The following is a 24,711-nucleotide window of genomic DNA, read 5'->3' on the forward strand; positions in this document are numbered from 1 at the left end:
TGGGGGGGACATAATTCAGTTCATAGCAGGTATTAGAGGCCAGGTATAATCCTAATAACATATGACTTTTTTCTCATGTGACTATATTAAGCAAAGTATTTTTTAATGCAGGTTTTATTTTTATAGCTTGATATTTATCAAGTTTGGCAGGTGACTCAGAAAGCAGTCTTGAAATACATGAAAAGGGTAATAACTATCATCATACTTGCCACCTCTCATCTGATTTGTATTAAAATGTATCGAGTTCAATTTTATTTAGTTTTTGCACTAGTCATTGAATGATCAAACAAATATTTACTAAGTTCCTACTGGATGCTAGGTGTTGTGTTTGGCGCTTTACGTGAATTAATTTTTTTTTTAATCATGCAGTGTGGGGGTCGCAGGCCCAGAGAGAGAGATTTCCTGTCTACCACATCTCTAAGTCCTGTCTGGGAGAGTGAAGTCCTACCTCCCTCCACGTCTTGTATGATGACGAGATTTCTTAGAGGGTTGTTATGGAACAATCTGAGGAAGACATGATGAATCGCCAAGCCTAGGGCAGTGGCAGTGGGTATGGAGACAGATTCGTGAGCTCTTTTGGAGATAAAGTCAACGGGATTGGGTAACTGGACAAGGTTTGTTAGGGAGAGAGGAAGGAGTCTGGGTTGATTTTTAGGGTTCTGGCTGGGATGAGGGGTTTATTACTCATCGAGTTACTCTCAGAGGAGGAGAAGAAGGTTCAGAGAGAAATATGTTGACTTTTTGAACTACCTATAACATTTGTAGCTACATGTGAAAAGCTAAATGGAGCAGTGAGGCATTTATCCGAAGACCTCAAGTAAAATAATTCCTTTTATTAGGACTGGGGGAAAGAGGATGAAGGCATTTGGTGCTTTTCACCACTTTGCTTTAGGATCTTTCCTTGGAGACAACAATGATGAAGAATCATAGCCATCTTGACTTCCAACTGCTTCTTTTAGACGTCCTGGAACTCACTGTGGTCCTAAAGAGAACAGAATTCACCCATTGAAGGGGATTAGTTTCCTATTTCTGCTGTAACAACACACACTTCTTGGCTAAAAACGACACAAATTTATCACCTTACAGTTCAGAAGGTCAGAAGTCCTAAAATCAAGATATTGGCAGGGCTGTGTTCCTTCTGGAGGTTCTAGGAAAGAATCTTCTTCCTTGCCTTTTCCAGCTTCTCGAGGCTGCCTACATTCTTTGCCTTGTGGTCCCTTCCCCCATCTTCTAGGCCAGCAGTGTAGCATGTTCAAATCTCTGTCTGACCTCTGCTTCCGTGGTCACACCTTTTCTGATTCTGACCCTCCTGCCTCCCTCTTATAAAGGTTTTTGTGATTACGTTGGCCCACTGGGGTAATCTAGAATAATCTCTCCATCTTAAGAGCCTTATCTCAATCACATCTGCAAAATCCCTTTTGCCACGTAAGGTGATAGATTCACAGGTTCTGGGTTATTAGGATGTGGACATCATCTTTGGGGGGCCACTGTTCTGCCTACCACCGATGTTCTGTCTTGTCCTTCATCTTGGCGGGGGGGGGGGGGTGGTGCTCAGTCCTGTAAGGACCAAAACAAGGTGCTGCTGCTCCTTCTGCCTTTCTTTTCCCTCTTTCCAAATCCTGAAAGGTTTTGGGTCAAATTTACAATTAGGAGTTGATATTTACAAATATATTTGGTGAATTGGAAATTTGCTGGGGTTTATTTTGGTGAGATGTGTCCTCTATAAAGAAATATTTCTGTCAAGAAATCATTTCACAATATATGTAAGTCAAGTCATTATGCTGTACACCTTACACTGATACAGTGCTGTATGTCAATTATATCTCAATAAAACTGGGAAAAAAAAGAAAAAAAATTCATCATTATTTGAAGTTTGTTGCTATGCTGCGTTGGGAGGGAACATTCAAGTGATGTAAATAAATTTTCAGTATGTATGTATGAGCATAATAATCCCTAAACCAGGGAAAAATAGGGTAATCACCCTAAACTCCTCATTTTAGGGGGCCTTGTATTCCTGAGGGAGGGGCCCCAGCTAGTTCCTACTCCTGGTGAGAGGTGTAGCGACTGCTTCTTCAAAGTAGCCTTTTCTGACTTTCTAGCTGAATTAGAAGTTCTTCCTCTGTTCTTCCACAGTGTCCAGGGCAGAGCTTCATTTTAGAGCATTTACCACATTGTATTGTAATTTGTTGCTTACTTATCTGTCCCATTAGATTTTATCATAAGCAGAGATCATGCCTTATTTCCCATTGCATCCCCTTGTACCTACCATCTTGCCTACCAACAATTGTATATTGAAGGATGAATGAAAGTAGTTGTCTCTATAACAGCTTCTGAATCTTGAACTTCCCTTAATGTTTTTATTTTACATTTCTCATTGACTTCTAGTGGTACTATAATGGTAAATGAGAATTCCTCTAAAGTGCATAAAATCTTTGGAGAAATGCTTCATTAGGCTAAGGTTCATATGCAGCTATCAAATGAAACTGTGAGTAAAATTACCATTATCTTTTGGTTTTCCCTCCAAAAGTTGTTGGCTGGGAAACTGGCCTTCATGGTGAATTTGAGCCAACTGGCAAAAATGTACACAATTTTACACACTGCCTGACAAATAGAAGGCACATGACAAAGCTTTGTAAAATGAAAGTATGGCTACTTAATTAATAATAAGAGTTACGCTTTTTTTGGCCGCTACACTTTTAATGTATGCCTTTAAGAAAAATAAAAGAAACCCCACATCCTGAATCTTGTATATAAATCTATTAGTTCCTTGTTGAAGTAGAAAGCCTTTCTTGTCAGTTTTCATCATTTGTGTATTAGTCAGCTTTTGCTGCTGTAACAAACAAACCCCCCATATTTCAGTGGCTTACAGCAATTATTTCTCACTCCCATTATGTGAAGGTTGTGGGCTGGCTGTGGCTCTGCTGGGTGTGGCAGGGCTTATTGAATTCAGTTGGCCTCTACTGGCTAGACAGGTCTTCTCGTTCTTGGACAAAAGTCAAAGCAGCAGCTACTCCCTGGGACACACTCTTCTCATGCCTGTGTGCCCGAGCTCAAGGGGGTGGGAGAACAGAAGCATACTATGCAAGTGCCTTAAAGCTTCTGCTCCCATATGACATATGCCATATCCACTGGCATTCCAATGGCCAAAGGAAGTCACACTATCATGCTGAGAGTCACTGCAGTGGGGAAATACACTGCCTAGAGGAAGTGTTGCCACGGTGGAAGAGAACAAAAAATCTTGAACTAATAACACAATCTACCACAATCTTCGTCCCATGTTTGGCCAAGCCACTATTCGGCCTTTTGCGATATTAATTGCTCTTGAGAGCACTTCATTTGGAGTTCAATTTAGGTAGCTTAAATAATAAAAGTGATAAGGTCTTTAATAGATTCTATATAAAAAGGCTCCAGAGAAAAAAGTAAACAGATTTGAAAATTTTAGCTAAAGAAAAAATTTAATTTTATAAGTATATAAATGTTTTCATGAGGGTCATGCTCAGGTTTTCCTTATATCTGTGGATGTCCAAGCCAGCAGAAAGGATTTAATTAAAGCAGAGACATTGGGGTATAGTCACCATAAGGAGCAATTTCTTGACCAGTCAAGTGAAAAAGACATGAAAGGGGCAAAAGGTCTCCCTGGTGGATAATTAAATCATTCATCTGCCTGAAGGAGGAAGGCCGGAGCAGATGACGGGTTTCTGCCAATTCTCTGTTGATAGTACTTTGAATTTTGAAATAAAGAAGTCCTTTTAACACAGATGGTATTAAAATTCTTCTTATATCAGTAAAATGGCACTAAACAACTTAGAAACTGGCTTAATGCAGAAAATGAAAATAGTAAGAGAAACAGAGACGAGAGGAAAATATAACTCTGCCTGTTCCTTGTTGATTTTTGAGAGAATAAGACATCTTAGTTAATTCCAATTTTAATACATTCGTTTTATTCATCCTTTTTTTTCCCCAACAAACATCTAATTAATACCTACCACATGATTGGTGCTGGTTGACTAAGAAATCATACAATTCATAGTTCTGAGATCTGATAAATCAGCTATAAATGTCACATATCACCATCATTCTTCCTCAAAATTAAAAAAAGAGAAGAGGATTATTAAATATATTTTATGAACTACAGTTATGAAAATCCAAATACTAAAAGTTATCACCTTTCAGGTGATCATATAAATACTCTTTTCTCATTTTTAAAAAAAATAAATATCCAATGTAGGTCTCCCCCAACCCCCACCTTTCCTAAGGTCTAATTGACAAATAAAATTGTGAGATATTTAAAGTGTGTGCAACCTGATGGTTTGATACACATACAGATTGTGAAAGGATTTCACCCCCTCAGGTTAACGTCTCTCATATTTACCTTTTTTTTTTTTGGTGAGAACATTTAAGTTCTACTCTCTTAGCAAATTTCAATTATACAATACAGTGTTGTCAACTACGGTCACCATGTTATACATTACATCCTCAGAGCTTCTTTAATCTTATAGCTGAAAGTTTGTCCTGTTTTACCCACCTCTTCCCATTTCCCCCACCCCCAGCCCCCAGCAACCCCTTTTTACCTCTCTGTTTTCATAAGCTCAACTTTTTATTTTTTTTTTAAGATTCCACATATAAGTCATTCCATGCAGTATTTGTCTTCCTCTCTCCGGCTTATTTCACTTAGCAATAAATCCTCCAAATTCATCCACCGTTTCAGGCATTTCTAATCAGCTCTGGGGTGTTTTTAAATGACAACTGACTCTCTCTGACAGCAAATTACTGTTTTATTCACTTTTGAGGTGGACCTGTGAGCAGGGCAATGAGTGTTTCAAAACCTGTTGGGCTGGTGAATCCCTTTTAAGAAATCATCTCTTTTGAAAAGTCGAACAGCACAGCATCATTAGGAATGATATTTCATCAGAGTAGCTTGCCTAAGAGGCTCAGAAATCAACAGTTTTCTTTTTTCACGAAAGGCGGCAGCTGTGATTTTTTTAAAAAGAAATATCTGTCATAGTAGTTGCTTTGTGGCATTATGGGGTCTGTATCTGTGTGTTAGCAACGGGATGTGTTTGTTTATTTGTTAGAACCAACGTATGGTAATCCTAGCTGACACTTAGGTAGGTAGGGCTCCCCGGAGCCAGGCAGACCTGCTGACTCACTTAACCCTCACACTAGGAGGGCAGGAGTGGTTTGTAGTGCTGTGTTATCCCCATTTTGTAGACTACAAAATTGAGGCAGAGAGAAGCTAAGTAGTTGTACAAAGTCACATGACTAGCAAACGGCAGGGCTGAGCTTTGAACTCACGCAGCGTGGCTCCATTTTGCTGCCTTTTACAAAGCGAGTCCAGTAACCTGAGATCTTATTAAAACTAAAAACCGATCCCTATTCCGTTTGGTTCTATCCTACCGTCAGCCTTCAGCTTGATTTTCTGGCCTTTCTGGTTAGGACCATGACTTTTTAATTGCTTCCCTTAAGGCAGGTGAAGAACTTTTCGTAGATCTTGTGGCGTTTGCAAATGCCATATATTGCAGTGTACACACACAGCAAAATGAACCATGACCACTGATTAATCCACAAAGGCTTGATTGGGGCCTAAAATGACCAGTCGTTCTGCAGGAATAGATACAAAAAGTCTAGGGGTTGGGAGCCAGTGAGAACGAGTCTCTTCCGCACCCAGGGTCCAAGGACTTCACGCAGGCACGCGGGGGACGCTTTTTCCTAGAGGAGGCCCGTGGGAGTGGGCCCGGCGCCGCGGGGATGTGAGTCTCCGGGTGCGCCTCGGGTCTCCAGCTCCTGGACCCCAGCGCGTCATTGAGCGCGGCCGGGACAACCTCCGCCCCGGTACTGGGCTCTGCGTGGGGCGTGGATGCGCCGCTGCCCGCGGTCCTGGGCTGAAGGAGGAGGGCGTGCGCACCCCCGCCCCGCGCTCTCCGCACCCTTTGGGTACTGGGAGCATCAGCGGGGGCGGGGGGTGGTGCACCCGGCTGGAGCAGGAGAGGGAGGAGAAAGGGCAGGGAGTGCGCGGGTTTGAACCCTCCCCGTCCCCCCCCCTTCTCCGCCCCCCCATCAATTTCCTCCCCCTCCGCCGCCCACCTGGCCGCCCCCGGCTGCGGCTGCAGCACCAAGCTCGCTCCCGGGCCTGCCAGTCGCAGCCGGCGGCTGTCTGCGGAGCTTTCCGGGCCTCTGCCCTCCCCCTTCCCCCGCCTCGCCCTCCCTCCCCGGGTGCCCGACGTGCTCGTTCCCTGCCACTCTGGTCCGGGCGCGCCGGTGGGTTTGGCCTGCGCCGCGGCGGCGGCGGCGGCGAGGCGGGGGAGCGAGGGAGCGCGAGGGGCGGGAGCGAATGCCTGCGTGAGTCACCGGTACCTGGAGTGCGAGCGACGCAGAGCGAGCGGCGCGGAGCCCGAGCCGGAGCCGAGCCCGAGAGCGCGGCCGCCCCCGGGCGCCAGGCCCCGCCGCGCCCCCGCCCGCGCCCCCGCCGCCGGCTCGCCTGCGGCCCGGCGCCGACTCCCGACCCCGGCGCCCGGCCGCCCGCAGCCCTCCCGCCTGCCCGGAGGCGGTGCAGGGCTCGCCGGGGGATGTCACAGCGGCTCCTCGGAGCCCCCAGCCGTCGCCGCCGCCGCACAGCCGTCGCCCCCGGGAGCCGCGACAATGAACCCCCAGTGCGCCCGCTGCGGAAAAGTCGTGTATCCCACGGAGAAAGTCAACTGTCTGGATAAGGTGAGCGAGGGGGCGCCGGGCCAGCCCGGACCTGCCGGGCGGCGGGCTGCACCTGCTTCGAGAAGTTTTGGCATCTGGGATGGAAAGAGATGAGTGGGCTTGTGTGCGTCTTGGCACCGGGCGAAGGCACGCGAAGGAAAACGCCCGCAGGAGTGTCAGGACGCTCGGCGACGGGGATGTTGGAACTGGGAAAGGCTTTTGTCGGGGTGCGGACGGCGAGGGTGCGGGGCTGCGCCGGCATCGGCAGAGCTGCTGCGGAGGGCGCACGGCGAGAGGGGCCCGGGGCCCGAGAGCCCTGGCTGGGCCCCCAGGGGCAATTCGGCGAGTCGCGGCCCCCTACCACCTTCACTCCTGCCCCTCACTGCATCGCACCCCCCACCCCAGGGATCTCCGCGCATCCCCACCTCACCCCCGCCCCAGCGCCTCCCATGACGGCGGCGAGGTGGAGAGGCAAATAGTAATTAACATGTCATGGGGCGGCCGCTGCCGCATTGCTAGGAATAATCCTCGCCCGAGAGCCCGGGCGCAGCGCGGCGAGCGGGGCCCCGGGGGGCGAACCCACTCGGTCGGGGGAAGTCCAGAGGAAGTGGCTCTGTCCCGGCCCCTGCATCCCTGCTCCCTGCCCTTCCCGGGCGTGGATGGAGTTGAACAGCTTGGGAGAGAGACCCGGCGCTGTCCTGAGTGACTGACAATTGAGACTAGCTGGAGGCAGTCCCTGTGAAATTTGCGTGTGGTGATACAGATGCCTCCTGAGAACACATCGTCATCCTAACAGCCATCCCGGACAGAGTCCACCTTTCCCGCAATTTAGTGGAACCTGGACAGGGGTGGGGGGGGGGCAGGGTACTTACATAGTCGGCCTCCTGCGACCTCGGGTTGCCTGACTTCCGGTGGACACATTTATCAAGATCCTGCAAACACAATGTTTAGGCACTTTGAACTGAATTCGTTTTCCTTTTGAAGCCACTTCACAGGCTCCGTTTCTCCATTAACCAAGCTCAGAATTCCATTCTGGCTGCTCCTGGAAGTGCGATATGGACAGAGCCTTGACACTTCTTCCATCTGAGTCTCTAGGTTGTAGTGGGTAGTCATTTAAAACTCAATTTTCATAGCTGCCTGCTTTGTTTACTTAACTGACAGTTAACAAACACATCCATGGTTACCTACAATCATTTTGTTGTAGGATTTTCAAATACTGTGATGCACTAAAAATGTCTCCTTTCTGGACCCATCTTAGGACAACTGACATTGTACTCAAATTTTAAATATTTGTTTTTTTCAGTATTGGCATAAAGGATGTTTCCATTGTGAAGTCTGCAAGATGGCTCTCAACATGAACAACTACAAAGGCTATGAAAAGAAGCCCTATTGTAATGCGTAAGTATTGTCAACATGGTGTGCCAGGTGTGGCACGGCCTCAGAGCATGAGAGTGGATCTGCCCGTTCTGAAGAACTGACTCATTGTGGCACCCGGGTGTGGCAGTGGCCAGTTACTTGTTTATGCCACATACTCTTGGGCCACGTACTTTGTTGAAGGTCGTTGCATTTATGTCTTTCTAACGTGTAGGGTGATTTTGTGTGTCTTCAACCAGAAGGTTGGTTTTTGAGGTTCACAGGATTTCAGAGTTAGGGACGTGTGTCAGACGCTGTGGAACTTACACACTGAAAACGTGTGGGCCCTGAAGTGCATGTCAGATAGATTTCCATTTTAATCCTGTGTCAGTTTCCATCTTAATCATATGATGTTGCCGTACTGCAATTTTATGTCTGAATCTAGTTGCTAGGGAAAGGAGTCTTGCTTGCTTGGTCTTAGCTGAGACCACTCCAGAGATCCTGGAGCTTAAACAGGAAACCAAAGAATTGAGACGTGGGTATTTCCAGCTGGTTAGTAGTCAGTCTGTTGGTGGGGATTAAAGAAGGTAAGCTGTCTTTGGCAGGCTCCTCTGTCGGCATGCTTCAAGCCTATAATAATAGCAATTAGCCAGCATTTATACAGTGCTCACCATGTGCCAGGCCCTGTTCTAAGCACTTTATATGTACTAACTCATTTAATCATTATAGATCCTACGACTGAGGGGGCGTACTGTTATTACCTCCTTTTGACAGATGAAGAAATTGAGGCGTTGAGAGGATGAGCTTCAGGAAGGGTCTCAGATCACTCCTAGAGGCTGCAAGTGGTTAAACATCGGCCAGTGCTTCCAAATGGCTACCTGGCTGCCCAGGGCGTGTGTTTCTCTGTGAGCATCTTCCCACCCAGACTGTTTTCATCTGTGGGCCCTGATTCCTGAGCCTTCTTCCCAATTCCCCTGTGGGGCCTGTCTGGCCTGGACGCGGCAGAGGACCTTTTGGCTGGAGTATTATCAGAGATCCATCCTCTGCAGTTTTTGAAGCAGGTTCATTCAGGCGTCCTGGAGATAGCGGGCCCATGGTTAATTAATGCTTCACTCATGGGAGTGTGTTTTCATAGACAGTAAATTTTGGTAAACAAGCGTAATGTGCTCAGATCTCTTTGGGGAAGAACATTTTTTTTCCCAAATTTTTTTGTGTTTCCTTCCAGTCCTAGCTTAGTGCTTATAGATAGACCAGAAACTTTTGAAGGAATCCGGAAATGGGGGCATTGAACAGCATTCAGGACTTTGTTGAGTAAGTGAAGTCCACAGATATTCCCCAAACTCATTGAGGTTTTCAACCCTCTGGTGGCATGTCTCTTCTTGGGACAACATGAAGCAAGAATGAGATTTTGGTGTCATGGTCTCCTGCTTCTCTTAAAGAGAGGTCTGAATGACTGGTGAAGGATCAAAGGCAGGCGGCCGGAACTAGAAGGGAAAGGGCCCTCATACCCCATAAACGGGGTAATTGTTCTTTGGTTGAAGGAAAGTGAACCGTTCTTCCTGTAACTGTTCCAGCCTGGGGCCTGGTTCGATCAGGCTTTATGAGCCACATCAGGATGCCTTATAGCTCCACGGCCGGGAGTTTAACCCGGGGATAACAGTACCTTTGGGTGCCCTGGTAGGGCTGGAGGAGTTGGGAACGGAAAGGGAAAGACAGGAGAGAAAGAACGGGGGAAAACAACAAATATGTATATATTATGATATAATATAGTATCGCATATGTCAATATATAAATATATAATTTTGTATTATATATACACATATATATACACATATGTACGCACACATACACGCATACACACGTAGATAGATAAAGAATTGAATGAGGGAGAAAAAGAAATGATAAAAATAAAAGGACAGAAAACAACAGGTGCGCCTGAAGTGGAGTCTTTCATTGCATTAGGCCACTTGCAGTTCAGTGCGCAATTCAATGCTTACTGCTTAGTTTCAGTTTGGTCCAATTAAAAAAGAATATCAGATTCTGCAGCGAGTCATGGATGGCTGGTTTACACTCTGACTTAGTAGTGAACCCGTGCCCAGAACCGTTGAGATTTGGACCCCCAAAACAAAAAGCCTCTCTTTGTAGGTAGGAAACATCCCGCTGTGTTGTTTCATGGGTCTGAGTCTTATTTTTAATACTTTAGGTATCTCTCAATCGAGTGCTTACAGATTTTTCTCTCTAAAATTTCTTATACAATGGCAGTACTTAGTTACTAGGTTTAATTTGAATACTTGGGGTAGCATCTCAGATTTTTTTGCTTAAAATTGAATCTGGTAGTCTACTTTATTGAGCAAAGACAGAAATCCATCTTTAGTGGGTGAATGAGCAGAGTTGATGGTTTAAGTTTGTTTAATTTATCTTTAAGTTCGTGTCATACCTTGATATACTGCTTGCAGAGAACAGAGCTTGGTGAAGTCGCAGGTTTTGTCTGCCGTGAAGGTTCCAGGCTGGAAGGCCCCTGTGGTTCTCAACCCTTATTTTTGCAGGGGCACAGGTTGCCTTGTAAACTCGCTGGTCAGCGCAGATTACCCTCTGGGGATCTCAACACCCTTGCCCTAATTCAGGGGGTGTGTGTCAATCAGCTGTTCCCTTTGGTCTTGGCCAGAAGGGCTGCCATAATTTGTCTGGGTCAGCGGTGGAAAATTGATTCTCTGAAGCATACTGCTCCTGGAAAATGAAATATTCAATCTCCATGTGAAGCAATATTTTCTCTGTACCAGTTTGGTTCAGGCAGCAGTATACATACATGTTTAAATGAAAATGACTGTTCTTCCCCCTTGCAACTTTTATTGTGAAAATTTTCATACACGCAAAATGATTGAAAGAATAATATGGTGAACATCTGTCTACCCACCAGTGAGAGTCAACTGTTATTAACTTTTTGCATTCTTTGCGTCATATTTTTGTCTATATGTACAATTACTTCTATTATTGTTGGGTCATTTGTCATGCAGTCAAGTTTCATGCATCAAGTTAGTTTTATACATCAAGATATTTCATCCCTAAAAAGTATGTCATGCTTGCACTGAGAGTATTCATGGAGCCATTATGACAGCTAAGAAAATTAACAGAAATTTCCTAGTAATGTGAAATATCCTGTCTATGTTCACATTTCCCCCATTGACCTAAGAATGTCTTTTCTAGCTGTTTTTTTAAAAAATTATTTATTCTTTTTTTTTTTTGAGGAACATTGGCCCTGAGCTAACATCGGTGCCCATCTTCCTCTGTTTTATAAGTGGGACGCCTGCCACATCATGGCTTGACAGGCAGTGCATAGGTCTGTGCCCGGGATCCAAACCAGTGAACTTTGGGCCGCTGAAGCAGAATATGTGAACCTTACCATTACACCACCAGGCAGGCCCCTGACTGTTTTTTTTTTTCCAAACCAGGATCCAATCAGGGTTCATACTTTATGTTTAGTTGTTATGGAAATGACAACTTTTCTTGATTAGTGGAAATTCAGTATCAGTTCTTTAACTTATGCTCTCTTTTCTCTTGATTTATATAAACTCTTGGGTTTTCAGGAAGAGGAATTAAGTAGAATTTCTTGTGAAAATAACATACGTAATTAACTTAACAACCTTTAAAATAAATATTAAGAATATGCTTAAAAAACTTGAAAGCATGAATATAGACATTTAGGATTCTTTTAAGAAAACACAAACGCTTTTTATTTTAATCGATACCTGAGGGCATTTTTTTAATGGAATGAAGTAGTGAGTATTTCTTCAGTTTAAATATGCTGCTTGTTTATATTCTCATGTGTTTCGAGAAGAAACAAGTTTTCCGTTTGATTTCATGCAAAGGAGAACATGTATAAAATATGATTTACATAATATTTAAATTTTGATCTTTTGATAGAATGATCAGAGTATGATACATACTAGCTGTAAGATTGGGCATGATATGCATTTAGTTCCTAATGCAGCAGTGCACACTATTAAAATATTTAAAAACTACCTGGTCTACTTGAGTACGTGCCATGTTTTCATAAGCCTTTATGTTTCGTAAGCAGGCAGTGGATTCTTCAGCACATTCAGGATTTTTTTCATCACGGAACTTGCAAAGAAAAGAGGGCTAGGCAATATTTTTATTGCTAAGAGGTGCTGAGAAAAGTAACACTCGATGATTAGACAAAAAACACAGCTCATGCTTGTATGTGGATTTATGTGTGAAGTTAAACTACAAACGTCTCGCTACCCAGCAAGCCACACAAAGAATATGACCCCCAAGGCCATTTGTCAAATAAATAATTTATTGTGTGTAAAAGTCAGCATTGTATTTATTATGTGTTTGTCAAACATATACCAGTTCTTAAAATATTCTGAGAAATATTATCACTTAGAAATAGCAATGCCAATGACTGGCCACTTAATGTACTGTCACCAAACATCAAGTTATTTTAGGTCAGAGGACGGACCAGTTAACGATGCATTGGTTTTAGCAGGACCTTGCCAATAATTTTCCCAAATCATCACTTTTGCAGAAATTTTTTGAGGGCTGAAAATTTGTCCTGACCTGCCCGCATTTAATATACCCTGTATCTGTGTCAAATATATCTTCAATTATGGGGCCAAAAGAACACAAATATCTGTGCTAAATCTGTTTAGTTATCCTTCCAAATGAGATTCCCTCTCACCAAATAGTTTCACCTAACATGATTTTGGAAGACTAAAAATAAAACAGCAGGAGATGGGCATCGTGTTTACTTTTGCTCTGCCTGTGTTAGCCTTCTGTCTTGCGAATATTTATTGACTGTCTACAGCCTGGAAGATGCTGAGCGAGGCGCTGCTCATTATGAGCCGCCCAGAACGGTCAGGGCAGTTCAGCCAGCCTGTCTTGAGGGTGATTATCTAGGCCAGCCCTCCACGAGCTCTCATGTACCATTTCTCTGTTGGCCACTCGTCCTTGGAGCCTTTCCTAAGGGGTACTCAGAGGACATGGAAGGAAATTATATTTAAATCTGAGAATTTTTCCCTCATCTCTGTTTAGGCCTCCCAAACCTGGTTCTGTGACACTCCAAAGACTCCAGTTATCTCAAGGGGACTTATGAAATTCTTGCTATTTAGTTAGCTTTAATTACTTAAGTTTTCAGGAAAGGCATGGTGGTGTAATTGGAGAATTGAAGCAGGACAGGGCTGGATTTGAACGCTGGCTCCATCCTGTCCTACTGAACAAGTGTCTTGATCACTGAGCCTCAGTTTTTTCATCTGTAAAATGGGAGTGGGGATGCTGAACCCACAGGGCTGTGTGAGGATTCAAGAGACAGTGCGTGTCAAGGCTCTCGCCCAGTGTCTGGCACGGAGCAGACCTTCAGTAAACACTGGTGCTCTTATTTCCTCAGTGGTCCTCTTTTGAGGAGTGAGGGAGGAAAAAGAGGGTAACAGGGAGAAGAAGGGTGTTAAGGAAATGGTAGTCACACCTGTTAAAAGGTTTATACCAATGTTTTTCACACTGTGGGTTGCCCCCCTTTAGAGGGTTGTAACCAGAACTTAAAGAAAAAGAGAGAAGAGAGAAAATGCTAGAGTTCATTTGAGCAGTGAAAAAGAGTATTGTTTTGGCCAACACTTTTTTCAGTCGTATGTGTAAAGTGTGTACTGGATCATGATGTAAAAAATATTTTTACTGGAAGTCGTGGTCAAAAAAGTTTGAGAAACACTGGTTTAGTTCCATATTCTTAACACCCCACACATCAGAGAGCGTTACAAGTTGCTGGTAAGTACAGCGCTGTGTTCGGTAAGTTCATGAATTCTGACAGCCATTGCTCTCATCCTCTGCTGTCCATGCCAGCCACACCCTGCCCCACACCCAGTCATCCTTCAGGACTCGGCCATCGGAGCGCTCACCATCCTACGAAGGAACCGTCTGCTTACCTGTCTGTACCCTCTTGTGGCTTGGGGTGGCTGTGAGGGCATCTGTCTTGCTCACACCCGTATCCTCAGGACCTGGCAGTTAACGCTCAATAAAGATGAGCTGCTTCAGGGAGTGTGAAAGTTACGCTGCGTCTCCAAGTGCAGTCCCTGCCTTCTCCCCCGGTCTAGGATGCAGCCCAGACTAGTTTCTTCTGGGGAGGCAGACAGAGGTTGGGCCATCTAGAGGAGTTGACTTGAAAGGAAGCTTTGAGGAGCCTGGAAGGTGGTCTGGTGGCCAGGTTTCACAAAGGCTGAATCCCAAGGGGGTAAAGTCTCCCCACTGAAGGGATAGGCTTGCCTTTGTCAATCCATAATGAACACGGTGGAATTTCCTTTCACTGCTTCCAGGCTTGGTTTCGAAATATGATCGGTTTCTAAAAGATTCCTTATTGATGTTCATTTATTTTCTTCTGGGTTTAATTATAATCTATAAAATGGGATGATAATTTCTACCCAAGAGGAACTTTATGGAAATTAAATGGAGGAAATATTTGTAAGCCTTAGCACATCAAACTACACCTATTAGGTACCCAAATGTTAGTCCCTTCCCTTATTTATAATAAATTGAGAGTTGTCATATTTCCCCCTCAGAGAGAGGAGAAAATGTCCCATTGTTAAAAGTAATGCTTAGTTTCTATGGAAAGAGGTTGTGGTGTGTAGGAGTTTAGTTAGCATCAGTTATAATGTGCCTTGCCTGACTTTTTAGTTACATGCTAAGTAGAAAAAATTAGACCCTTTGCTCCTTGACATAGACCTGATATGGGAGGATGACAGGTTTTTTTTGAAGTTAAAATTGGCTGATTGAAAGTGACGGAAGGAGACACTTTATTTGAACCAAATAAAAAGGTTCCAGTGTGTATGCAAAATGATCTGATTCTCAGTCACCTTATCGAACCATTGATGATGTCTAATGAATTTTAGTGTCTTTTGGAATCATTGTAGGAGACCCTATTTACAAATCACGTACTGTGTTCTGTCACTTTGGAAAATGTTTCCGAAAGGTGCCTTCGATGTGTGAGTTTCCGTCTCTTTATGATGATGTATTTATTATGGAATGATGTCAGATTAGAAAAGATTTGGAGATGAAGCACCGCAAATATCTCCTAAATCATGGTGAAATGCAAGGTTAATGCAAGACGCAGATGTGTGCGCTTAAAGGGATATTGATTATGTGTCAAGGGCCTGGGTAAGACTGCATTTCGGTAGTCTTCTTTAAACGTTTTCAGATGAGTGCTTTACAAAGGCTGGGGGTTTCCTGGGAATGTCAGGAATGAGAGAGAAGCAGACATACCTACGCACGACACCCTTGTCCCCCGGAACTTAAGGCCCCCTCGAAGCTCCATCGCCAGAGGAGTGGGAAGTCGAGTTTCTTTTCTTTTCCTTTCTGTTTCTGTTCTCCTATGCTTAGCGATACTAGGAAGACCCAGGCTGCTAAAAGCATGAAAAGCGGGATCTAGAGTAACATTTACGAGCTGAAGTACCCAGAGCATTTCAAGCACTCAGTAAAAAGATTATTATTGATTCTGACGTTCTGCTAATGAATAAAACAGTTCTGCAGCCTCTCTCATTGAACCTAGATTTGGGGCACAGACATAACCAGAAAACAGGAAGTGGCGAGAAGGACCACGTTTGAACGGCAAGGATTGTTTATTCCAGCACTGGAAACCAGTGTTAATTTTATTGAGAGTCAGCTGTGTGTTTTTCTTAGCGGAGTCCTTGAGGGAGTAGCTTTGTGTTCAACTCCTGTTTACTTTTCCACACTCTCTGTTGACTCATTCCCACCGACTCCTAGGAAGAGCTGGAAGAAAACTAGTTCGATGTGTGTATTTTTCAATAGCATCGGATCGATAAGTAGCCTGGTAGTCTGTTATACTTCTGCTTCAGCTCAGCAGTCTAAAAAGCCATTTAGACAAAAATCCTTGATTAGCTCCCCTGATGCTCTTTATCCATCAAAAGCAGGTGCAGGTCAACCACAGAGAGCGTGGAGAAAGGGGATGGCCGTGCTCAGCCAAGGGCCAGAGATCTGGGAGGTGGAGTTAGACGGTTGCCTGCCAGTATTGAATTTGCTCTTTAAATGTGACTTCATTGCCTAACTGAGCAGGAGTGTGAACTCCACCAAGTTCAGACAATGCACAGAAGCATCAAGAACAGTGCAGTAAATGCACACGTCAGTACAGGAAGACATATCGGCTAAACAAATGTATTTTTGACTGTCTCTTTGGATGTCTATACCATCCTCTCCTGGCTACTCTTCCCACCATCCACCCAGGCTCTGGAGCCCATGCGTCTGTGTCACCTTCCACGCCTCCCTCCCCTTTATCCCCACCCCCACATCTTCATTCCTCTGTCCTTGTCCTTGTTCAGGCTCTCTTATCATAGTTGGCCAGTGATCTGACCATTGTCCCCTAAATGGTCCCTTTGTTCTAGTTATTCTCCTTTTGAATGCTTTTCCTGCTACCAGAGTTATCTTTTGAAACCATGGTTCCGGTCATAGTACTCCCTTGTACCAACACCTCTAATGGCTCCCCATTGCCTATAGAAAAAAAAAATTGGGTTTTAATAGACACCTAGGGCCCTTCACAATCTGCCTTCCTCTACCCCCTTCCATTTGTTTTCCTCCTCTCCAGCCACACTGGACTGCTAGCTCTGATGCCTTCATGAAGTTTCTTAACCTAACTCTCAGTATCCTCACCTGTAAAATGGGTATAATGATAGACTCTTCCTTAATCCTTAAAAGGATTCAGGATTCATTGGAATATCAAAATAAGTTTAGCACAGTTTCAGGCACGTAGTAAGGAATTAATAAGTTAGATATAATTTTCATTGTGATTAAACTTGACACAATGACTTGACCCTTTGCTCATGCTCTTCTTATGCCATCCTGCCCTCCCCTCTTTTAAAGGCACTTTCATCTTTAAGGCACACACTGTGACCACCTTTGTGAAGCCATTCTGAATCTCTCTGTCAGTTACTGGACTCTGTGTACTCAATGTGGTCTTTGTTCCTCAATTATATCACTTATCAAAAAGCCCATCTTGTACTATAGTTGTGTTTGTCGACTCACTTGAGACGGTCTCCTGTTGAGATTTGACCCTGGAAGTTCACAGCCTGGGCTAGACGTGGGTTGGGCATAGGGGAGGTCAAGTCAGCTGCAAGAGCTTGGCTTCATAAAGGGATTATTTCTGGCATGTGTTTAGGAATTGAGGATGGGTGTTGCAATGCTGCAATGAATTCTGACCCTAACCATCCGGAATTAGTGGCAACTCCACAAGTTAAGAGTATAGTCTCCAACAAGACAGCCCTCACCTCGGATGCCAGCTGTGAGTTCAGGAGTCCCCAGGCCAACCACACTTCTGGCCGACTGGCTACAAATTCGAGGGTTCCCACAGCCCCCTCTGATTTGCTAATTAGCTAGAATGACTCACAGAACTCAGGAGAGTGCTATACTTAAGATTATTGTTTTATTATAAAGGATACAAATCAGGACGTGCCAAGTGAGAGGACACATAGGGCGAGGTGTGGGAAGATCCTGGCCATGGAGTTTCCCTGCCCTCACCCTGTGGGATCTGCATTTCTCTCTCCCCTGGCACATTGATGTGTTCACCAACCAGGAATCTCCACTGAACTTTGGAGTCCAGAGTTTTTATTAGGGTTTCATTATGTAGGTATGGTGACTCGTTGGCCATGGGAATATTCAATCTCCAGCACCCCTCCTGGAGGAGGTCTGCTCATATCACCTGACTCAAAGCCCCAACCCTCTAATCACATGATTTCTGGAGTTGCCAGCCCTCGCCTGAGCCATCTTATTAGCATAACTCAGCTATGGACTGAGGGGCTCATGAGTGACAAAGATATTTCCCATTACGTGAGAAATTCCAGCTATTCAGAGTGTGTTCAAGGAACCAGAGACAAATGCTAGTCAAATTCTGTATTATACAGCAGGTGTGCTTCTGTCCTCACCAGATGTACTGTTGCAACTGTTGACACAGGAACCTTCCTATCCCATTTTGACAAGAATGATGATCTAAAACCGGCCATATCTATTTAGTCAATCAATAGAAGTTGGGTAAGATGTATAAACAGTTCACTGGCTGCACACAGAAGGCAGGTGGGAGGACCCATTTGTGGAAGGATCCTTGATAGAACTCTCTAGATTTGGTTTTTATGCATAAGGAAGTTTTTCCTACTAGTAAATTACATTCTTGAGGGCAGGAATGGTCCCAATTACGTTTGTATACTCTAACACCTACTGTGTGCTGGGTAAATGTCCCCTTGATAGTGACATTGCCCAGCTAGCTTTGTGGGGATGCAGGAAGCCCCTTTGGCTATTTGAGCAACACAGCTCAGCCTCAGGCATCCGTAGCTGAGAGAGCTGGCTCAATGAGAAGGAATAGACTTTTCTTTCCATGAGGATCCACGTGGTGATCCCAGCTGGAGCTAGTCATGCTCAAACTGATAATACACATGAGCAATGGCTACCACTTCCTCTGTTAGGTGAAATATTGAAATTTATAGCCAGAGTATTGGTCACCGACATACAACTGAACAAAGGATGACAAGAATAATGTTGTCTACAAAGGGAGTTTGTAAAAATCACTTTGTTACCACTATGTTTTCCAGAGTCTTAGGGGTGGATCCTGTGTTTTGGACATCAGGCCATGTGCACATTGACCTGCGTCTCCATGTATTTTTTTCCTGGAAAGAACTATGATTTATTTATTTCCTGAAACAAATGTAATCAGGGATTAATGTATTAATCCTGATAGATGAAAAGTTGGTGCCTTTCTTCAATGCTCTTATCTTTTCTCCCAGATTTCTAGAACTTCAAAAACAACTCAGCAAGATCTGGGCTTCTCCCCCGACCCCCGTCCCCCTTCACCAAGGCAGCTCTCTCTCTGTTTAAAGTCTTTTCTGCTGCCCCTGATGCAGTTCTCTGATTTTCTTAACATTAAGTGAAATTCTATTTAAAAATTTCTAGATGCTTAAGGCACATAGTAATTAAGGGTTATTCCTGTCAGGAATAGAAACACTATATTAAAACAGTTCTTCCTCAGAGGCTGCTAAAGAAGGAAAATCCTGTTTAGAGGGTTTGCCTCTGTGGGGTTTTTTTTTTTTTAAATGGTAGTTATGTAACGTCAGGTTTAATTGGCTGGCAGTCAGGAAGCTGGCTTGTCTCTGTGTCTCTTGTGTCACATGTACCTGAGGGGCTGGGTCATCAGGAAAATACCTGTCATTTGTACACGGGGGCTACTGTCCAGGAAGTATCCCGCATCATGGCAGTTTGACAGATGTTGAAAGAAAAACATATTGTTTTTTCTTTATACAGAGATGGGTATGTAACAGACACTGAATGAACACGTGTGGATTGACTTTGAAAGTACATTTATTCTGGATGGGATTACAGCAGTCCTTCATTTCCACAGCAAGCCTCCTAACTCTGGCGTGTTTCTCTGGTGTGTACTGGTGGGTGAGCAGAGCTTGCTATGCAGGATTTAAAAATTAATTCCCTAGCAGGAGAAAACAGGTGGTAACATAAAAGAAGTCCCTGAATGGAGGAAGGATCAAGTAATCCTCAGAAGAGACCCACAGGGGAGTGTTAATGGTCTCACCCATCTGTACCGATGCATAGACACCAAAGAAGTTCCATGAGATCCAGACGTCTTGCCAATGTGGGGTGGGGAGAGGCTGCTAACTATGTTCTGCAGATGGAGGGGCTTGCTATGCTAAACAGGAAACATGTCTAAGAGGTGGATGCATGGATAGAAAGAAACTTGAAGGTGAAAAAATGCTGGAGAACATTTGGGTGAGAATGAATTGCGGGAGAAACAGAAGTGGCGTCGCTGCGGGGCAGGGCGTGCGGCTCATCCAGATGGGACGTGGAACGGAAGCTTTCTCAGCGTCTTTGCACGTTGGCACAGAGGCAGGGTGCAGTGATAAAGGGAGGCTTTGACGAGACGGCTGCTGGAAGTTTAGAAGATCTTTTGCTTTGCTTTTGTTTACAGTTTCACTGTTTTCAGGCTGCTTCAGACTTAATGTGGAGAATACGGAAGAATGGGGTGGTGATGGAGTAGTTGCGAGGACTTTGGAACAAGTGGTCTCTGTTATCTTGAAGTTCACCAGAATGAAGTGAGGGATTGGTGGTCACACCACATCTCAGACTTTAGGAAAGCCCGTTAACAGTGTATGAGAAGCGAGAGGGGCCGGGTGTGTTCAGGGACCCCTAGGTGACGACAAGCTCTACGAGGCAGGAGCCATGTAGAATTTGATCTCCTCTGTATACCCAATCACTAGAACAGTCCATGGCTCACAGTTGGCCTTTAATAAAGATTTGCTGGATGAACGAAAGAAGGAATAAAAAGAAAGGTGGCTCAGTGAGATAAAAAACTTTGAAAAATTAAGATCTGGTTGCAAATATGTTAATTATTCCAGTGAGAAAGAAAAGAGAGAATGCCTTTTAAAACAAAGAAAAAAGAAAGCAACATAGGGCATCTCCTGAGCTTCCTGAGCTCTGATGAATACAACACACAGTTTTAAAGATGGGAAACTGAGAAGGCAACACACAGGAAGAATGGGATCAGGAAAGCTACTGGCCAACATGAAAAATTGGCTTGTGAAAAATTCCAGTGACCAAGAAACGAGTTTTAAAAGCACTTATATTCCGAGAAAAAAGATGAACTATGGCTTGGGGAAGATGCTGTGATAATGAAAGATGACAGAAAAAAATAGAGTCATTCGATTCCCACTTAGCTTTCATCCTTTCAACAAGAAGAAGCTCTTGAAAACTAGAGAAGACCCACAAACATCGTTAAGAAGTTAAAGTAAAGGTTAGGAGATCCAACAGTAAGAAGACAGCAAGCCATTCATTCTTTTTTATTTTAACAAGAGAAAAACATTTTAATGTATCAAGAAATCACTCTATTAACTTTTACACAAAATATACCACTTATTTCAGACATTTGCTGGAAAGTCGCTAATGTTCAGATTTATGCTAATTTATGTTTACCAAATGCTTTGCACTCACTTCTATTTCCCATCTCCAAAGACTTTTGACAATGGATCAAATCAAACCACCAACTTCGGGAAGCAGTTTTGCTGAGGTAGAACCATTACACCACACATCAATGGAAAATTTAGGAGAATTTGGTCTACAATATCTTATAGTATGCCTTCTACTGTCAAAACAGCCAAGCTGTAGCCTTAGACCTTTTCCAAAGAACTCTTTCTCCCATTAATTGAAAACTATGTTGTCTCCCAAACCTCCTTCACTTTGCCCACAGAGCCAGGAAGAAGAGTCAGCACTCAGCAGCTTTTAGTCCTTCCACTAGAAACTTTCACTCAACTACTCTTCTTACTAGAACTTAATGTAATCCTATTCTTGTCATACCATCTTGGTTTTCTTGTCTCATCCATGCTTGATATATTTTTAAACAATATCCCAACCATGCTCAATCTTCCTCTTCTCACACTACCCACATTCACAAAGGACTGATATGTAAACCATGGCTCAATTTTTTTTAAATTTATTTTTTTATTGTGGTCCTAATAATTTGTAACATTGTGAAATTTCAGTTGTATATTATTATTTGTTCGACACCATGTAAGTGTGCCCCTTCACCCCTTGTGCCCACCCCCAACCCCCTTCCCCCTCGTAACCACTGTACTGTTCTCTTTGTCTATAAGTTTGTTTATGTTCCACAAATAAGTGAAATCATATGGTGTTGTCTTTCTCTGTCTGGCTTATTTCACTTAACATAATACCCTTAAGGTCCATCCATGTGGTTGTGAACGTCAAACCATTCTTCATGGAAATAAAAGAAGTTGGAATCTCTAGATTCAGAGGAGTGGCATCTTAGGGTCCTGAGGACACCCCGTAGCTGTGGTGCTGGAACTGAAACCCTTGGAGCCATGGGTGGTCCTTAACAATGAGAGATGATGTGGGGGAGAATTAAGAGAATGGACTCCGGTGCTCAGCTGGGTTAGTGACGGTGGTGGTGTGTCAGTTATCCATCTGGAAAATGAGGAGGCTGTGTCTCAGTTGATGATAATATTAGTCCTTACTCCCTCTTCTGGTTACTGTAAGGAATAAATTGGGTAATCTATGTAAACAGTTGACTGTCGATACCACGTAAATATTAGTTCTCCTTATTGCCTGTTCTCTTTAAGAAATTATCTGCAAAGGAGAGCTTCGAGGGTTTTGGAGATGGGAAAATATTCCAAGTGTTAGAATGGGGACAAGACAGATTGTAGAAATTACAGCCTAATACATTTGACATTAATTCCTGGCAAAATTCCCCTGTGGATAAGTACAGAGACAGTTTGTGAGGACTTCAAAATAAAAAGTCCTCATAGCTTCTGTATTAGTTTGCTAGGCCTGCCATACAAAGGATAGCAAACTGGGTGGGTTAAACAACAGAAGTGTGCTGTGCCACAGTTCTGGAGGCAGGAAGTCTGAAATCGAGCTGTCTGTTGGGTTGGCTTCTTTGGGAGGCCATGAGGGATGGATCTGTTGCAGGCTCTCTCCTTGGCTTGTAGGTGGACACCTTCTCCCTGTATGTCTTCATATCCTCTTCCCTCTGTGGCTCTGTGTCCAAATTTCCCGTTTTTATAAGGACAGCCGCCATATTGGATTAGGGCCCAACCCAAGGACCTCATTTTAACTTGATTGCTTCTGTAAAGACTCTTTCCACATAAGGTCACATTCTGAGGTACTGGGGGTTAGGACGTCAAGATATCTTTTTTTGGGGGGGACACAATTCAACCCATAATAAGTTCATTAACAAAAGTCAAAAAAAGCAAAGCAAAATTAGCCTTATTTTTTTGATGGTATAGAAGAAGGGAAATATATGCACCGTGAACTCTGAATTTTTAAAAAGGTACTCAATGCTGTTAAGTTTCATAAATGAAATTATGGTGAGCCTCTTGCCCCACCCCCTCCCCTGCGGGCACTTAGTTTAATCTGCATTTGAATTATATGTTGGCCACAGTCTCTGTTTGTTCATTTGATGTTTATATTTTCAAGACCTCATTATAATTTTCAGGGTATAATGACCTTATTCTCATCCACCCAGAACCTTTACTTTGTGACATTATGTGCATGGTAAGCTTGTGAAACAATTATGAAATTGTTCTCTGATGGATTGTTCCTGCTCAAAGGAGAATGGTATTAAAATATTTATAGGGAAATGAATTTCAGTTTCAAATGGAAAAGGCCAGATGAAATATGGTTTAAAATTTCATACAAAATGACACAGTTCTTATCGGTTTATTTTGGGGGGGGGAATCTCATGACTGTGACGTAGGTTCTAGTTCAATTGAAAGATTCTGGTGTGGAGATTTATAATTGTAATATACGTACAATTTAGGATTTATATTTCAATTTCAGAATTTAATATTTTCTCATGAAACTTTCTTTGATGGCTTCACTTTCTTAAAACTTCTTTTATTACTTTATTAAGTAAGGAAGAATTTTATCTGTGTTTCAGAAGGTAGTTGAATAGACTTACTTTGGTAACATTGGCATTTAAATAAAAGGATCGCATCCATGGACACAGAGCAGGTGGGTCCTGTGATAAGGCTGTGTTGGTCCTGGTTTGTTTTCAGTAGTCATGCTCCCTGCTTGGCCTGTTCTCCCAGGTGAACTTTATTACCAGATAAAAATCTTATCCACCCATTGAGTTCATGTGGATTTTGAAAAAAAGCCTTTCTCCTCCACCCTCGCCCCCTGACTTTGAAAACAAATCCCAAACACACTCCTCCTTTTTCCTCCTCATAATCAGATCTTAGCTTTCAGGGCCTCCCAAGTCCTGTTGATGTTTCTATCTTGAATTAATTTTTTTGGTAACTCTTTGTACATTTATACATGGCTGCATTTTGCACGGTGCTGACAACCCCATTGACAAGATGCCAAATGGAAAGCTCTTTGGGTCTTTAAAAAAAGGACAAAGCTCCTTCTCCCCAATTACATGAGTATAATTCCTCCTCCCCTAAATAAAGGAATGCCTCTAGAGATTTTTTCCCTTATAGTTTCTACTGATCTTTTTTTTTTTTTTTTTTTTTTTTTACCACTTGTGTGGCCAGAAATTCAGCCTTGTGGTGTGATGGACATTTTTAACTTTTCTAAAAACCTTTGTTCCCAAATAGGATTTCTGGGCCCCACCTGAGACTGTAGTGCAGTTACCCACCTGGCTTTTGAGAGACAGCAAAGGCAGGTGACCCCGGGGCTCACTGCACCTGTGTCCTCATCATGCAGCGGGAGTGTGAGAGGAAAAGATGGTGTTTACAAAGAACAGAGCACAGCCCTGTATAAATGGGAGCATTAATGACAACCTGACTCTGTTTCCCCAAGGTGCCTCTTGCCCGGTCTGTTTTCTTCCTTCTAGAACTGGCAATGCTCTCCCCATCCCGCTGTCCTGGTCTTCTTTTGAAAAGTAGCCACTGTTTGAGCCTTACCAATGTAGTGATGATCTGGGTTTTGAGGGTCAGTTTTAAAGCTGAAGCGTTCAAGTTTTATAGGCACGGTACTCAAGATTTCAAAAGTACTTGCGTATATTTTTCAAATTGGAACGCGTTTTCAAATTATTTTCGATTTTCTTTAAGATGGAGATTTTGCGTGAGAGTTCAAGAAGGACATTCTTTTTTTCTGTCTGTTAGCTTTAAACTTCAATTTAAAAAAAATTCCCCGTGGTGAACATATTAGAGA

At 43.5% G+C, this 24,711-nt stretch overlaps 1 protein-coding gene and 1 long non-coding RNA gene across 3 annotated transcripts in view; one reads left to right on the forward strand and one right to left on the reverse strand.

The window, feature by feature from the left end:
- Window positions 1-815: 815 nt before the first annotated feature.
- LOC139042524 (uncharacterized) lies at window positions 816-6,173 on the reverse strand. The gene is made up of 3 exons (XR_011499318.1): window positions 6,085-6,173; window positions 3,987-4,078; window positions 816-982 (listed from the first exon to the last, which is right to left on the reverse strand). It is a non-coding gene; the product is annotated as an uncharacterized lncRNA (long non-coding RNA).
- Window positions 6,076-24,711, forward strand: part of NEBL (nebulette) — a 334,151-nt gene continuing 315,515 nt past the window's right edge. Inside the window, exons 1-2 of one of the 2 annotated variants that reach the window (XM_044761952.2) lie at window positions 6,076-6,708; window positions 7,991-8,085. In XM_044761952.2, the coding sequence (XP_044617887.1) occupies window positions 6,640-6,708; window positions 7,991-8,085 (164 nt within the window). In that variant the 5' untranslated portion in view covers window positions 6,076-6,639. The remainder of the gene's footprint in view (window positions 6,709-7,990; window positions 8,086-24,711) is intronic. The other variant, XM_014860156.3, reaches the window with a different exon arrangement.

Source organism: Equus asinus, chromosome 29, assembly GCF_041296235.1.
Source record: "Equus asinus isolate D_3611 breed Donkey chromosome 29, EquAss-T2T_v2, whole genome shotgun sequence".
In the NCBI taxonomy this organism is placed as follows: Eukaryota; Metazoa; Chordata; class Mammalia; order Perissodactyla; family Equidae; genus Equus; species Equus asinus.